Below are 17,191 nucleotides of genomic sequence, written 5' to 3' on the forward strand. Positions count from 1 at the left end.
GGTGTGGGACTAAACAAAAGAGCACAAAAGTCAACACCTCTCTCATAGTTGGTGAATTTTGTTCGTGTAAAGACGTGGTTTTCTTTGTTCTTTCGTACCAGCCAGTACCTATAGTGTTGCTGGAATGGTGGGTTTTATGGAGGGAGATTGAGTTTGATGTGCAATGATACAAAGAACTAGGACGCGGGTTTTCAGATCGTGTACTTGGGGATGATTTCCAATTCCAACTTTGTTTTGTATACGTGCTGTTCTTTAAGGTCGTACGTGTGGCGTTTGCGCTTGCCTAAGTTTGACACCTCGGATATTTGGTAGCACTCCAAAAATCAGTAGTTTTTGTTTTTTTTTCCTCTTAAATTCTTAGAAGACACATTTTCTGAGGTTTCATGTTTGGTACTTAATACTTTCGTATAATAACAAAGCCCTTTCATCGTTTAAACATAAAGTAAAAATTTGTGTGTTTGACAAATGTTTGAAACTATATGTTATTAGAGAAATGATATTTGCAGTCGTGGTTGTGCAAGTGGCGTGTAGTCGCTTTGAAAAAAATGAATTAATATGGGACCCACATGAAAAAAAAAAAACTGACTTTTTAATCGTGGACCCCACTCTTTTTCAAAACGATTGCACGGCATTTGCAATTTCATGATTGTATGTAGTATTGCTCATGTTATTATGATCCAACTCTATTCATCTCATTATATATGTTTAATAATATTGGGACTAATTATAAAAAAAAAAAAAAAAAGAGTTATATAGTACGTAGGATAATGATGTAATTTATGTTGTGGGAAAGGATTGACATTAATGATCATCATCATGTGTTGAATACTATATGTACGACATATTGACAAATTGGTAGTGGCAACGAGGTTGGTTTTTCATTTTTTTGGCCAACATAATTTGGTGGGAGACCGACATGCATGATCAATGATCAAGACGACTGCAACAAATTAAATGGAACTCATAGTCTTTAATCATATCGGCAAGATCGTCGGTACAAACATATTGACATTACTTCTCTCCTTCTCAGTCATGGTGGCAACCATGATATCACGGTGGTGCACTTTACTAATTTACTTGATCCACTACCACACGCACTATTGGTCTATTAATTCTAATTCCAAAACTTCATCATGCAGATCAAGTACCATTGTGAATTCGAAGTTTAATAGTGCACAACGTGCACTGCATGGCCGTGAGTTACATAAATATATATATATATATATGTATATATATATATATAAGCTAAAATTAAGCAACCCGCATTTTATTTCATTAAAATCATCATATGTATGACGGTAAAGTCAAACAATAGAAATTAATTAATTTCATCATCATCATCGAATAAATAATTAAAATGGTTATATATTCAACTAATTAATTGTTGTCCCACCATAACTGTTGCTGAAGATAGTTAGCCAAATTCTTGTCCACTTGGAAGGCCTAATTGGGAACATCAGCATTGATGGGAGGATTGGATTTAAAGACTGCATTGTCTATGCATGGTGATGAACCCAGGAATATTTTGGCTACTGAGACTAGCAAAGGCAATGGCCTTGGTATTTCTCAAGTTCAACTAATTAAAGTTAATGAGACCAATTGGAAACATAAAGACTTCTCTCTTGTTTAGAATTTTGGTAAAGAGGCGGTTACCGTCTGCATTATTGGATGTGACAAAGCCAACATGTAGAGTACCCTCTATGACCTCAGTGCCGTGAGGGTGGGCGTGGGGAGGATTTAAGCCATATGGTGTAAAGTCGATGTGAGCCAAGGATATACTTAGAGTATTGAGGCCTAATAATTGTTCCATTGTCACAACAGTGACATTCGACCCTACTTTATTTGAGGTGTTTCCGGAAATGTTCAACCCCAAATGGAAGAAACATGATTAGCAGTGACAAGTTTTGGATCTTTGCAAAACTTCCCATTCACAAATATTGCGAAAAGAAAAGGTACTTTGTTATCATCACTAAACACATCATGTTACACGGAATTAAAATGGAATCCAAACATATTACATATGTATGTGTGCATGTCGATCCATGTGTGTATGTATTTATATGTATTCAGATTCCAAATTAATTACAAAGAGATAGAAAACCAGTACTCAAGAATATATCGATAATATTAAAATAATGTGATTGTTGGGGGAGTAGGCTTTTGTACGTACCTTGAAATGTTTATGTTGTAAACAATAATATTACATTCTGTTCCATTCTCACCGATCTTTAATCATATTTCTCAAGTTCATCATTCTGCGTTGCATTAGATCTACTCTAACATGATGAGTACTCTGGTTCATTAATTAAACTCATAAAAGAGATATCAGCTTAGACAGTCTAGTTAACACCAAAAATTTCATCTGTCGTTAAAGCAAATAAGATGCACGTATGGCAGCGTGCTCCAGATATCAGTACCGTGTGTGGCAGGCTTTCTTTAAAAATTTGAATCCCAACAGCCTAATTTAACGCTGCAAAGGTGAAGGGAAGAAAGGTTGAAGGCATGCATCGAAATGGCACTTATGGAAGGAAAGAAAAAGGATATATACGTACCTGATGATGTTGGATCGGCCGGACTTCCTCCAACTGGCTTCTCTTGATCAAATTTGTTTGGCTGATCACTCGGAGTATCTTAAAATTTTGTGAATAATAGTCACTACAACAGATTGGCCTTTTCCCGGCGTTGTAAAATCGCCGGAAAATAGACATAAATCCCCGCTATAGTTATATTCCAGCGATTACGTAATCGCCGCCCATTCGCCGGTATTATTCTTCCACTTTACATATAGCACGGCGAATAAAGAAAATCACCGTGAAAAAATGAATATTTAGCAGCGATTTTTGTATCGCTGTCATATACTTTCAATACCATCAAATTCTATTCCAACGATTCATAAATCGCTGTAAAATTAATTAGCAGCGCTTCCATAGTCGCTGCCATATACTGTCCATGGTTACAAAACATATGGCAGCGATACATACATCGCTAGAAACTGAGTTTGCAGTGCTTTTGTAATCGCTGCCAAATACGTAACCATTTACAAAATTATATGGCAGCGATAGAAAAATCGCTGCCAAAGAGTAAGGCAGCGGTTTTTTAATCGCTGCTATATAGTTTTACTGTTTCAACAATATATGGCAGCGATTATAAAATGGCTGCCATATGATTTTGCAGCGCTGACGTAATCGCTGCCATATGCGTTTCCATTTCCAAAATCATATGGCAGCGATAGAAAAATCGCTGCCAAATTATATAGCAGCGGTTCTTTAATCGCTGCTATATACGTTGCCTGGTTCAAAACTATATCCCAGCGATCCCAAAATCGCTGCTATATGATATGACAGCGCTGTCTTAATCGCTGCTAAATCCATTTCTACTTTTCAAATTATATGGCAGCGATAAAAAATTCGCTGCTATATGATATGGCAGCGGTTTGTTAATCGCTGCTATATAGTTTTCTGTTTCAATAGCATATGATTTTCCAGCGACTAAAAATCGCTGCCATATAATTTTCCAGCGACTAAAAATCGCTGCAATAGGATTTTTTGAAATGGGAATCTATCGTATTAAATGGTTTTTTAAAATTATTGACGGCGATTAAAAAATCGCTGGAGAAACCTGAAAATCGAATTTTATATAACCTAGTAACCCAATATTCTTAATGGGTTACTAGGTCTCATTTATACTTTCTCCATTCATCCAATAGCACCTGATAGACATGATCATTTAATTTTCCATACTTAAACAAAAATTTCGCTAACCATTTCTATTCAATTCAAAATTTACTCATATGCATCAAATGAATTGACCAACAATCATATAATATCTTGTTACATTGGGTGGTGCATTATACGAGTCATATCAATTACAAACTGAGCTACTAATTACTCAAAAGATAAATATCACTAGTATAAGTTATTTCTAGATGACTCTACTCTCACTAAAACCAACAACTACCAGTAAAACATCTCATATTAGTTCAGGACTTTTCACCAACAGTCCCATCCAATTTTTCACAATATGACTTTTACAAAGAAAGGTGGTGAACACCAAGATAACGCCGCTTCCACAACTGTCAGCCCATAAAGGTGGTTGGCCATATCACCTGAAAATAACATGAGATATCCACAAGGGTTCAGAAATTGACAACAGTCCCATCAGAAATTGAGATAGTTTAAGAAAATATAAATGCAGTGGATTTAGTATTAATCATAGAGGCACAAGGTAAACTAACTAATTATGGCATGTTGTTGAAAGTGTATTAATTCTTGTATTTAATGAGATTTATTTGTTGTTAATGGTGAGACTAATAACTTACTAACATTTGTACATATAAATCTTACTGTCGTGGCGATTCAAGACTTGGACAGAAAGTGGCAAAAAAGTCAGAAGCCATAGAGTGCCCTTCATCTCATCCTATAATAAGCGGTTTGAGGAAGAATCTCGGCCAAATAAGAAAATGATCCTAGCATTTGGATGACCAAGAAAAACCCTATTTTCATGTTGTTCTTTCCGATAGCTCGCTGCAGCATGCAATTACTAATTGATATGGGGGTTTCTATTGTATGCTAATATATATATTTACTCGGCTGTAATGTCGTAATTGCATTACAGTACTACAAGTTTCTCTAGTTTTTGTTTTGGATCACATTAAGGAAAAAGCAAAAATCCTTAAATCATGTACCTTAGCCAACTATTTTTTCCAAAACTTTTTATTCCCATCAATTCACCATCTTGCATGCGCCAGGTACAAAATGGGCGTAGCCGTACCACGAGTTGCTTAATATTCAAGCAGCCATGGATGGATGGATCTATGGTGCATGTGCAATATGCTCGAAGAAGCATGAGAATTTTAGGTACAACTACGTCCTGGGGACTCAATTTATACAATCTCGACCAAAAAATGATGAAACAAGATTCAATTTAAACAATCTCGGCCAAAAATCTGATGAAACAAGACTCAATTTAAATAAGCAAAATGTGTATTTATTTTGTTAACTCACTCAAGGGAAGAATCCTTGAAGAAAGGCATGAGCATGGAGATAGCAATGGTTGTCAAAATAACCCTGATTGTGTCCTGCTTAGGCAAACCATTTCCAACAGCATTATTCCATACATGATGAATTAATTGAGTGAGTTAAATGACCAATCAGTTTGGAAATCTGAACGATATATTTAAGCAAAACTGTGGGCAAAGTTCAAGCCTTATATCTAACCTAGAGTATCTACCAACCTTGATGGGTCGATTCCCAACATCCCATGACAATCTGGAAAATCACAATCCAGCTATTTTAGATTGGTTCTTAGAATAAATTAACCATTTTATGGAGGAGTCTCATATTGTGTACATTGTAAAGCTTCAATATGCATGCAGCAGTTATAGTAACTTTGGCTGGGGGGGAAAACCATTCGCAAGATGACTCACATACCAATATGTTAAGTCAGCAGCAAAATCAGCACTCAGCAATTAAGTTGAGATATTGGCATGACCATCTTTTTGTCCCCTTCCATTATGACAGGTGCACCACAACCAAAACTTAAGTTATACTACTGCAGTGAGGGTACTGTAACAGAACTTATTCACTTCTTGTATGCAATCAGTGTTAATGAAGCTTACCATCATTATTTGGGACATGTCGAAGAGCTTCATCATTCAGTCCCAATGCCCAGACTTTAAAACTGTAAAACACCAACAAAGGAAGTATTCATTGCCTAAATAGTTGATACATGAGACTCATCCAACGATCATTATCTGAAAGAACTAAACACTTGGCACGATACAACCTACAGCACACGCTTGAAACCTAAGGAAAAGTGTATAACCTGCTATGATTATAAATCTGATTCCACGGGGCTTCCTTAAATACTCTGCCACATTCTCATATTCTAGATAAGCATTAACTGTACTTAAATATAAACACACGTTTTTTGCAGCCGCATATTTAAAAAAGTTGTTCCAAGGCAACCTCTTGCCCCTATTTTGAATGAAGCCATTCAGATCCATAAACATGTTTTAGTAGTAAAACATACAATGATAAATAACAATAAAAGCGACATTAGAATTGGTTATAATGATTACCTTCACTCTATTCCCCATGTGCATAATGCATGGTAATTCAAACCAAATAAACAAGTTAGTCTAGTATCTAAAATATAGGGCGCTCATAACTAATTTTCAGGTCTGGTTTCTGTTAATATGTGGATATGTCCGAAGGAGACGGGATTAAGTTGACAAGTGACTTTAATGAGTACCATCTTAGCGATGGTGTTAGTAAATCTCTAACTGCCGTGGAATAGGTTTATTTTACTTTAAATAAACCTACAGCACTTGTTGGGTTTCTTCAGTCCTAAGATGGAGAAAGAAGCAAGATATTTGTGAAATAATAGAGGGGAAAAAACCTAAAACCTCTCTAATGCACAAATGGTTGATCTCTGTTGAATATCGTTAACAGAGAGTATGGGAAAACCAGTGGCAACCTCAAGACATATAAATGCATACTTCCCTTCTTGTACATAATTTTGAATTTCAATTCTCTTTCATCTTGCAATGCCTTGTTGTTGCAAATGAAACATCCTCCTTTTGACCAAAACCCTATGGAAGCTACTAGTTCTGTTATTTAAGATAATATGTAATATAACTTACATTTATATATAACTGTATGATATACTTGAAGACAATAAATGAGATCTAGAAACATAATAGTATCAGCTGGGAGCTAAAAATGCAAATACATAACTACCATTCCAGCTTATCTGATTCATTTGGAACTCTCTCCTCCAAACTCTGTTCAGTTTTGATTAAGTCTGAAATGGAAGATTGTACACGTCCTCCTTGCTTCTCATCTCAACCTCTACGTGAATAGAACTGGGTCTCATTACAAAACAGGTAGAGATCAATGAACAACTCCAAAATGCACATAAACTTTATGGTAACAAGCCCAACGAACTTATAAAAAGTAACTTTTCATTTTCCCCCATTTACATGAAGAAACATACAACCAAACCCACTTACCATGCAGCATTTCCAACAGCTTCCCTCACACTTTCAAGCTTTTACAAAAGTGTTACTCCCTTTTTTTCATCATTTTGTTGGAACCATATGATGCAAGGTGTCAGCCTCGTAAAAAACAGATCTAATTTGTTCCAATTTCCCCTGCGAAATGTAGCAATAAAACACCACCACTTCAAACCTCAAAAGTTGAAACCCACAAACTGCACTAAGCAAAAATTAGGTGTTAAAAATTCAGAGGACAGAAATCATACCTCCATAACTCAAACTGTCAATTCCTTTCAGGTTATATTTATATAGATATAGTAATATCTATATATATTGAGATGGATATATTTATATAGATATATATATATATATATATCTATATATATATACATATATATGTATTGCCCAGTTGTGATATTGTCTAACAAAAAACCACCCAATCCAGTACAAAAAACCAAGGAGCATGTCACCCCCCTTATGGGTCGGGGGAATCGTTACACTGAGTCTGTCGATACGACTCAGTGAATGAAGGATGATCCTTAAAGAACTCCTGAAGCAATCTATCAGTCTGCATCTGATGCGCCCTAAGAGCCCGCATCTCTGATCTCATTTCATCCAGCTGACTCTTATACGCTTCAGCATCTTTCTTATGTTGTTCAGAGTCTTTCTTGTGTCTTTCAATCTCAGACAGATAGCATTGCATCTTAAGTTGGTCACGTTGTCTACTTGACTCGGGAATGACCATCTCCCCGAGTCCTCGCGCATATCCAGGTCGATGGCCAAGGACCTCCCTGAAGACAGTCGCTGCTGCCTCATCATTACGTTGCTCTGGTTCTAGGCCATCCAACCTACCTGTCATCTCCTTCTGCACATGCACAGAACAACGATTATTAACATAAGTTCTTCCTAACATATTACTCATTTATTATTGTCAAAAATAAACATTGTAGGGAGATGGACTGTATGTAATCTACTCACGTATGTTTCTTCTGTAGCATCTGTCACAAACTTGTTCTTCTTCTTCGACCAGCGCGTCTCTTTATAGAAGTCAACCAAATTTCCATTCTCAGCGCGCTACAGAAGATGAGCAACACGTATAAGAAGTTTTTTGAGGTAGAAACATAAGTTTATTGTTTAACAATGTGCATGGAATTACAAATAGCACATCGTGTTAATCAACCACTACCCAACTTTGTGGTAATTATATCACAAAAATGCAAAGGAAAATGGATTCACATGTAGAGGAACGTTTTTATAGAAAATATGGGTTTGGAATGCGATCAAGATTATTAAAATGAACATGGTCAGTTGGGAGGCATTCTCATACCTTTTGCTCAAGGATTCGGACGAATGATTTACGTCCTGATGTGTGATTAATTGCCTGCTTCTTCCTGTTCTCCCGGTTTTGAGATGAAATTTTCTGCAATGCACACATTTTTTGGTTAGCTATGTTGAACAGCCACTATATTTGCCTCTTTAGACATACTAATGGAAGGATTTATTACAGAAATTTGAGTTGGTTAATATATACCTTAAATGCATCACTGCCCCACCTTCCACACAACTTGACCCATACAAGAGGGTCCACCAAGCTTGTCCCACTAGCTAACGCCTCTTCATGGCTTTCAAATGATTGGTAAATCTTGTGCAAATCGTGATGGAAGGAGTTGAAGCGCTTACGAAGTGCCTTTGTCACCGTCAATCGGTGGTTTTCCCGTTCCCAGTCGAGCATGAAGTCAGACTACAATTCAGAGCAAACTAGTATTAATATTACGATTATGAGACATATAAACCACTTCAAACTCATCATATGATATCAAATTGATATCACTTACCCGAACACGATCAATGAGCTCCTCTTTCATGGCTTCTGGGACATCGGTCCAGCGCGCATAACTCATGTCACAATATTGTTTAACAATCCAGGATACTCGTGTCGTGAACATAGAAGCATGCTCACAACATGGGGCAGTCTCACCATCATTTATCTTTAAAAGTATTTTCCCGTACTTTCTCACCTTCTCAAACTCGATGCATCTAGCGGGCCCGCGAAATCGTTTTCTTTGTTGCTGCGTTACTTCAGGTTCTGTGGGGGCGTCCGCAACTGTATTGAAAAACTCACTAGATTAGTATATGTAATGTCAAAGAAACATAATTATAACAAACACATATTTTGTCAATGCATTCAATATATATCGAAAAAGTCAATATACCAGTTTGTGGTATACTGGCATCCTCCAATCTCGTGTCTTCTCTAGGAGGTGATTGTTCGCGCACTGGTGAGGCTTCCCGAGTAGGCGCTGGTGTGGGAATTGGGTTGGTAGATGGTGGGGGACTTGGGGGCTGTGTGGAGTCATCCGACGAGGATTGATTACACTCCTCCGGGCTGTGATATGAGGCAATTTTCGCTCCCCTTGGTCGGTTGTGGCGAGCCGAGTACGGTTGTGGCGAGCCGAGTACGGTATAGGGTCGGTGGCCATCGATCCTTAAATCATCAATTTATTTATTTTTCTAATTCAGTTTAACTAATCTATTTCATATAGATAAACAAAAGTATATTGAGTCTTTTGTTTATTAATAAAAATAAATAAAATAAAATCTATATTTCCATTCAATTAAATTTTTATAACAAAAGACTCAATTTTGTTATCTAAGATCCCAAAACGAGTAAAAAGATAAATTAACTTTAAACAATCTAAAATACTAGGATATGATGTTCTATTCTTTTAATTTTTAAAAGTAAATTTGAATAATTCTATATAAAACACACACTAGTTATAACATATATATAACTAATATGTGATATTATAATCAACATATAAATAATCAGATCCCACATTGTACAAAGAATTCATAGGAGAAAAACAAGCTGTTTTAAACAGGCCATATATATAAGTGTAAACATAGAATTGGTCGTTAATGTTTTAGCTCTATATGTAAGAGTCAAAATACTGTTTTAAACATGGAAGACAAACAATACAAAAATAGTATTGAAATTTTGGATTATTCGCTTTATACATGGTAGTCTTTAAAACCAAAAAGTCCATACCAATTCCACTGGTTTATGCATCTAGGAATTCAGCGATCTAAGTTCTTGTACTTTTCTGCCACTCACAGCAAATCAAGACAGAAAGTAGGCCAAAAATACAAAATCATAGTTACCTATTTAGCAACAACAGTCGCGGCAGGATGTGCGTGATGTTAGACAGGCTATTGCTGCACAATGGCAATCTGCTGCAAATTCAAACCAAATGCAAATTGAAACACACAATTATTTCCAAGAAAGAGACAGGGCCTAAGCAACCAATTATTAAAACAATATTAGTAGTAAAACATATTATACTGCAGGTGTTTCGCAGTTGTTAAAAGTTAAGAAGTGTTATGACAGGTGATCCCTAATCTCAGAAAAAACTGTTGTGGGAAGTTTTACATTAAGTTCATTGCCTGCTTAATATTCTCAAAGAATTAAAAACAGATGATTATATAAGTACAAAAGAAATCAGGACAGAATTTATGGTCACCACACCCCCCCCCCCCAGAAAAAAAAAAAAAAAGGAAACCATAAAAATAACATGCTTGTACTCACTGTTTGTAAATTAGCAATCTTTTTGACAAATCTTTTTTTTTTTTTAAGACAATAAGAGGAAACATATTAAGGATCTGAAAGAATCTTTTTGTGACCTTCAAAGACATATCATCCTTCCTATGGCAACAGAACTAGTTTTCTTGACTAGTTTGCAGGCAATGGTTGCTCGTGGAGACCTTGGAGCGGAACTGCCAATCGAGGAAGTTCCTTTATTACAGGTGAATTGATGTTAGCGATATGCATCACACAGTTTTTCTCTAAACTTATTCATAAAGTTGCTCAACATAAATAGCTTTGATGTATGATCTATTCTTTTGGTGTGGGTATAAAATGTTTGAGACTCATAAGTCAAATAATCATATGCATGTTCAATTAAACAAGTTAAAGGAAGAACCCCCATACATCTTGATCCAAAAATGGAGTTGTCAGTTTTGCACTTTTACTTTAGTTTATAATAAGTATATAAGAGAATAAAAATTAACTTTTTTTTATACTTTATTTAATACATATTTAATACATGTGCACTAAATTTTAGCAAAGAGATTTACTTTAGCCCGGTAGTTTTTTACTCAAAACTAGTGAAATGTTGATACTGTAACTATTTACAGTATTACAAACTGCCATAGAGTACTTAAAGCAAGCGATATCTGCAAGTAATAAATGTGTAACCTACTCTTAACAAAAAAACACAAAAAATGCTATGCCATATTCGCCTATTTGATAAAAACTAAACTGTGGCTTCTAAATGCATGATGGAAAAGTGAGTACTCTTTTGCTGATCTAAGTTCTTATAAATGATTCAAAGACTCTTCTACATCATATTAGTGATCATGATCCAAAAATCAAAAGGGTAATTTGTCATCCGTTGTTCCAAAACTCATATGGCATCCAAAAATGTCTAGCTGGAAAAAACTCTGTTGAACATTTTCCAGCTAACTAACACATAGTATTTTTATGTTTTTTGATAGATATTATGGATTTTATTCATAGTAAATAGGCATAGCCCAAGTACACGGGTAGTATACAAGAGAATAAACCTAAGTACAATCTAAAGCAGAAACAGAACTAAAGAAAAACATTACAAATATTGATATCCCTTAAAAGATAACTCGCCCAAAAGTTTAAAGTGTTGAGGGAAGAGATAACCCTGATTTGTATGAAATATATGTAGTGAGGACCAAATGACCACACAGTAGAGATTTGATTTTGAAAATGTGAGAATTGTAATAGGAAAAGCAAACATTAGCTCAACAAGTAGTTTCTAATGCTTTGTTGAGCATACATCCTAGGGAAAACAATCAAATTAATTTGAGATGAAAAATCCATTCTAAGGTCATCATTTTGGCTGAGAAAGGGTCCCATGGAGTCCCCTAACTACAAATGTACTGGTTCCTCTAATCTTATGCTCGTGATGTTAGAATGATTTTGAAGTTATTGATCATTGAGTTTTTATCAATTTCCTCATTGCCAACCACAATGAATGCTCTGTTTGTCAGTTTCCAACAATCTTATCTGAAGGGTATTGAAGTTTATGAAGAAGACTTGCTACCTTTCAGTAAGAATTCATTGGAGTTGATTGGTTAGAACTGTATATATTCTGTCATTTAGGTTAGCTAAATCCTATGTCATAATTACGATCTAGATGCAATGACTTTGGGCCTGACAAAGAATGAATGAACTCTCTTATTGAAGCTTTCTCCCCACAAGTTGTAATTTTACTTCCTGACCATGAACTGTTGGTGTGAGTCTATTACTCACGGACCAATATTGTCTTCTCACTTGAGGAAATAGAAGGAAAACCAGAATTGATCATTATGCAGTTTGAAATGGAAGCTTCCCAGTCAAGTATATATTTAGGTGTGCCTCTTATCACTTCTAATCTACTTCCTTGAGCTCTACATCTCAAGTTCTCAACTCCTGGTCTACAGGATTACTCAATAGAGCTGGACTGCAGGGCTCTTTCATGTCTGGGAGTTTCAGTTCACTTAATTTAGCATGGAGATATATATTGTGTACTTTTGCTTGAAAAGGGTTATGAGGTGAAGTGATAAAACTTTTCATGGAAGGGGACAATGGATACGAAGACACTCACCAGGCTGTTTACTATCCTAAAAGGGAGGTTGTTTAGGATTAAGAAGATCAATGAATAGGTTTAGGCCATGAAAAGAACCGACGAGGGGTGAACAATTAAATAAACAGACGTAATGCCTTCCTATTATCACCAGAACTTTAAAGCTTAACCATGAATTTGGCACCAGATAAGCAGCCCCCCCCCCCCCCCCCCAAAAAAAACCCAAGAAAATAAGAACGTTAACATTTGACAGATCCTGTTTTAATGCTTATATAAAGGTTGTACCTTGTATATAAGTTTTAGTGTATCATCAGTCTAAAGTTGTTGTAAGAAGGTAATTTTTTTTTTTTGATAAATAAAAAGGTAGAAATATGTGGCTTTGATTGTTTGTATTATTACTGGCTCACATGAATACCTTGAGTATCTGTGTATTTATTGAAATTTTTAGTGTTCTCTCTCTCTCTCTCTCTCATCTTTTATTGGCTTCTTTGTACTAGATGTAGAGGTTGACTTGTTATTCCAATGATCTCTCAGTTTCTGATCATTGCATCAAGTATGTAAAGTCTAGATCAAGCTTTGCTCTCCACATACTTTTCTTGTTGCCACTCGGCTGGCATAGTATGAATGCTTGAATTACCTGGTTTGTATAATCTGGTTTGTATAAGAATGTCTGAAGGCTTCAGAAAATGATTGAAGTTCATGAAAAGATTGGACTACAATAATGGTAAAAAGAACATTGGAAGTGGTCTCCCTATACCCAAAAAAAAGGCCCAAATCAGGGTTATCTCTTCAAAAATTAAAACCACATACCTATTTAAGTGAAAAAAAGAATACTTAACACAATACAAATTAAAAACTGTCTGAAGGCTAGGGAAAATGATCACCACAAACCAACAACATCAAACCAGCCCCACAGGGTACTATAACAGAAACAAACCAATAAAACACAAATCATCCATGCAACAAATAAAGTATAAACCATACAAAGGAACAGATGAGAACTCAGAAATGTTAGGGACCGAAAAGTAAGAAACTAGAGAAGCACAGATTTCAAATAAAAACCCTAAGCAACTCGCTGCATAGGCCAAAAACTAAGAAACAGTTCAATTTAGTAATTTTCCATAGTGATAAAATCAGAGAAACTAAATACCAGAGAACAGCCCAGCAGCATTTAATTTAAAATCACTAAAGCCAGTTATATCTATCTTGGCAGGTCGGCTACCATTTGCATCATTATTGAACTGCAATTGGGGGTTTCAGAATGGAATATTGTTTCCATTTTACATTCAAGTCCAAATTTTAAAACTATAGTTCAATTAGGAAGCAAAAAATCAGTTGTCTAATACCGAACGAAAAGGATGGGGCTAAAAAATTATAACTTGAAGTGAACGTGGGTGTGTGGTGAGAAGCAGAGAAGGAGAAGGTGCTTACTAGTAGTCGGCAACTCAGAACTCCAACAACTTCACAAGCCGTGCAGCACCAACTTTCCCATTCAATCTTTGGTGGAGATAGAGAAGGGGAAACAACTGAATGCCCTAGGATTACAAAATCAGAGGGTTTTCACGAGTGAGAGAGAGAGAGAGAGAGAGAGAGAGAGAGAGAGAGATAGTGTGTGAGACAGAGAGAGAGAGAGAGAGAGAGAGAGATAGTGTGTGAGAGAGAGAGAGACGAAGAATGGAACCTGAAGCTTTCAGCCGTATGGACTCTGGTTCAACCTCCGTGGGAAGAAAATGGCGTGGGGGTGGTGTGGCTAAATCGCTGGAGATTTCCTTCAGCTGAAATAGGAAGCATATGGCGTCGGTGGTCTTTTGGAGAAGGACAGAACGTATAGAGGCTGTGGAGAACGAAGGAGCAGGCCGTAGGGAATCGGGGGGTGGGTTTTGGTGGTTGCAGGGGGGGACGCGGGACGAGGATGAAAAATAAGACTTCGCGCCCAAAGATAAAGGTAAAGTGACGTAGTTTAGGCGATGGGAAAAGTATATTGTAATATAGCAACGATTTTATAATCGTTGCAATAGTTATTATAAGCCCCGGCTAGTAAATGGTTTTATTAGATCATGAATTTCGCGGGGATTTTTAACTCGCCGGCAAAACATACTTTTGCCAACGAAATATTTTGCGGCGATTATTACATCGCCGGAATATCCCCGATTTCTTGTAGTGAGTAAAATAATTTGAATTAGAATGTTTAATTTCTTAGGTTTTAGAAAATGAGTGAAAAAAGTTTAATAAAAATATTATAAAGTGAAATATAATTTTTTAATATATTTTTTGCTTAGAGTTTGTAAAAGTTGTATTGATTTTTTTATTTTATTTTAGAGTTTGTAAAAATTATAATGATTAGATAAAAAAAAAATTTGAAGAATTGAAATTAAAAATTATTTTATATTTTAATAATGTTTGAAGAGGAGATCCTGAAAAGTTTTACTAAGTTTTGAGAATTTCTAATCTCTTTCGCATTTACTAAACGTACCCTTACTCACATTTTTATATAAGCAATTCATCAGCTTGTTATATTTGAGGCCTGTTGGTATATGTTTACAGAAGAAGCCGAGAACACGATCGATCTATTGATGGCAGTTTGATTATATTAATTGAGATTTCATAATTTGTAATTGGTTCAAAATGTAATCAGGTTTAATTCACATATAAATATATATTTATATATATAAGCTAATGCAACCGTTTTATTTTATTTAATTATCACGTTACAATAACGTAGCAAACATATAAAACATCACATTCTTAGGATATATATTTTTTTAATTTTATTACTTTTAATCACACTAATTAGTAATTAACATGCAATTGATTTTTCTTTGAAATGATTGACTTCAAAGGTACTTGAAAATATGTGGCAGCTATTGGCCGGTGTGATGGTTGATGCAGACAAAAGTAGCATATAGATATGAATGGCCGCAGCATTATTCTTACATTTTTAATTTGCATACCGTACGTGATCTAATGCTTCAATGTACGTACGTAATTATTACGTATAATATTTCTCTAGCTAATTGTCTGGCCAGGGCTGTTTTTGAAGGAAGTTGACCACGTTCTTTTCCATTTGGAAGGCTTTGGCGAGAACATCAGGATTGATGAGAGGGTAGGATCCAAAGAGACCATTTGCTAGGGTGATAACTCCAGGATTTTGGCTGCTGAAACTGGAATAAGCAACAGCATTGGTCTTTCCCATGTTCAATTGGAAGTGAAGGAGACCAATTGGAAACACAAAGACTTCTCCCGGATTTAGAACTTTGGCGAAAAGGCGATTATCATCGGCGTTAGATGTGACAAAACCAACATAAAGACTACCCTCTACGCATGCTAGAATCTCAGTGGCACGAGGGTGTGTGTGAGGAGGATTTAGACCATGTGGAGCATAGTCAATACGAGCCAAGGATATTCCCATTGTGTTGAGGCCTGGTATTTGGTCCACAGTCCCAAGAGTGACCTTTGAGCCGAGTGGATTCTCGGTGTTTCCAGGATTGCGTAGCCCTGAGAAGAAAAAATCATTGGCCGTGACAAGTTTTGGATCCTTGCAGAATTTTCCATTCATAGCTACTGTATTCAGAAATTAAGAAGATGAGTTACTAATTAATTAATATTGATTGTTATAAAAATTAAAAGGGGCCATGCATGCACGCAGTTTCATAAATAATGGATGACAAAATATTTGTACGTACAAAAAGCAGTTGAAATGGGACTCTTGATTGCAACGCAAAAATCTTGTAGAGGACTGGGGTCATAGGCAGAGGCAAGGTGGGAGAAAGCGGCCAAAGCCAACATCAGGAGGGCCACGGCTACCAGAAGGTCGTACTTCATATTGATCATCGTCTTTGAGCTGATTCGATCTCTCTATCTTTTAGTATTGTGTGGGTTCTGATTAATGCTTGGTTTAGGGGTGAGATATATATGCCCGTATGGGGACCTGTCTATTTATACACGGGAGTCATCCACTAGTACTACTGCAGGATATATAATAGAGTCCTGCGTTGTTGGGTACGTACTCGATCGACCACTACGTACTGCTGGCACAGGATCCATTGTAAAATATTGGACCACTGAACAATTAATGGAAAAGTACATGCAGTAGTACTACTTGACCTACTATTAATGTTGCTTTTGTCAATGCTTTACATTGATCAGATCGTGAGTGCATATTATATAGATCATTTGGAATTGAAATGGCCTAGCTATCTAAGCTTGCTGAAGCACGGCCATATATTTGTGAGATATAAATATATATATATAAAATGCGCGCAGTGCCCTGATCAAATGGTGGCTTTAAGCATTAATGATCTATATATAATGTTGAGCGCGCAGTGAAAAATATAATTATTAATTGGCTCGCTTAATTCACACAAATATTGCGCGCTGATCAACATAATTTGATCTTTTCTCACTTAAATAAATCCTTTATTATTATTATTATTATTATTATTATTATTATTATTATTATACTGGATATATATATATAGATATATAGATATATATATATATATAGTGGGACGCTAGTGAGTACCTAGCTTATTACCAC

General features: G+C 35.9%; 2 protein-coding genes and 1 pseudogene across 2 annotated transcripts; all 3 read right to left on the minus strand.

Annotated features, from left to right (window-relative positions):
• Nucleotides 1–1,377: 1,377 nt before the first annotated feature.
• On the minus strand, nt 1,378–6,097 carry LOC122310022 (annotated as a pseudogene).
• Nucleotides 6,098–7,418: 1,321 nt separating this feature from the next.
• LOC122310023 lies at nt 7,419–9,477 on the minus strand. Its single transcript, XM_043123911.1, has 6 exons — nt 9,275–9,477; nt 8,833–9,118; nt 8,529–8,738; nt 8,325–8,417; nt 7,976–8,071; nt 7,419–7,862 (listed from the first exon to the last, which is right to left on the minus strand). Exons 1-6 carry the CDS (start codon nt 9,475–9,477, stop codon nt 7,473–7,475), a joined length of 1,278 nt encoding a protein of 425 aa, XP_042979845.1. The 3' UTR covers nt 7,419–7,472.
• Nucleotides 9,478–15,557: 6,080 nt separating this feature from the next.
• LOC122311303 (germin-like protein subfamily 1 member 17) lies at nt 15,558–16,566 on the minus strand. Its single transcript, XM_043125811.1, has 2 exons — nt 16,338–16,566; nt 15,558–16,215 (listed from the first exon to the last, which is right to left on the minus strand). The coding sequence occupies exons 1-2, from the start codon at nt 16,483–16,485 to the stop codon at nt 15,665–15,667; spliced, it is 699 nt and encodes a 232-aa protein (XP_042981745.1). The 5' UTR covers nt 16,486–16,566; the 3' UTR covers nt 15,558–15,664.
• Nucleotides 16,567–17,191: the final 625 nt, after the last annotated feature.

The sequence above is a fragment of the Carya illinoinensis genome, chromosome 5 (genome assembly GCF_018687715.1).
Source record: "Carya illinoinensis cultivar Pawnee chromosome 5, C.illinoinensisPawnee_v1, whole genome shotgun sequence".
NCBI classification, from domain to species: domain Eukaryota; kingdom Viridiplantae; phylum Streptophyta; class Magnoliopsida; order Fagales; family Juglandaceae; genus Carya; species Carya illinoinensis.

What these genes read in the sequence shown, in the direction of transcription:
- LOC122310023 (XM_043123911.1), bottom strand. Translation starts at nt 9,477, where the DNA reads ATGGCCACCGACCCTATACCGTACTCGGCTCGCCACAACCGTACTCGG. An exon ending in CTACTCGGGAAGCCTCACCA is followed by an intron (nt 9,119 to 9,274) that starts GTGCGCGAACAA and finishes ATACTAATCTAG; the next exon opens with TGAGTTTTTCAATACAGTTG. An exon ending in AGCTCATTGATCGTGTTCGG is followed by an intron (nt 8,739 to 8,832) that starts GTAAGTGATATC and finishes TCTGAATTGTAG; the next exon opens with TCTGACTTCATGCTCGACTG.
- LOC122311303 (XM_043125811.1), bottom strand. Translation starts at nt 16,485, where the DNA reads ATGATCAATATGAAGTACGACCTTCTGGTAGCCGTGGCCCTCCTGATG. An exon ending in TCCCATTTCAACTGCTTTTT is followed by an intron (nt 16,216 to 16,337) that starts GTACGTACAAAT and finishes TTCTGAATACAG; the next exon opens with TAGCTATGAATGGAAAATTC.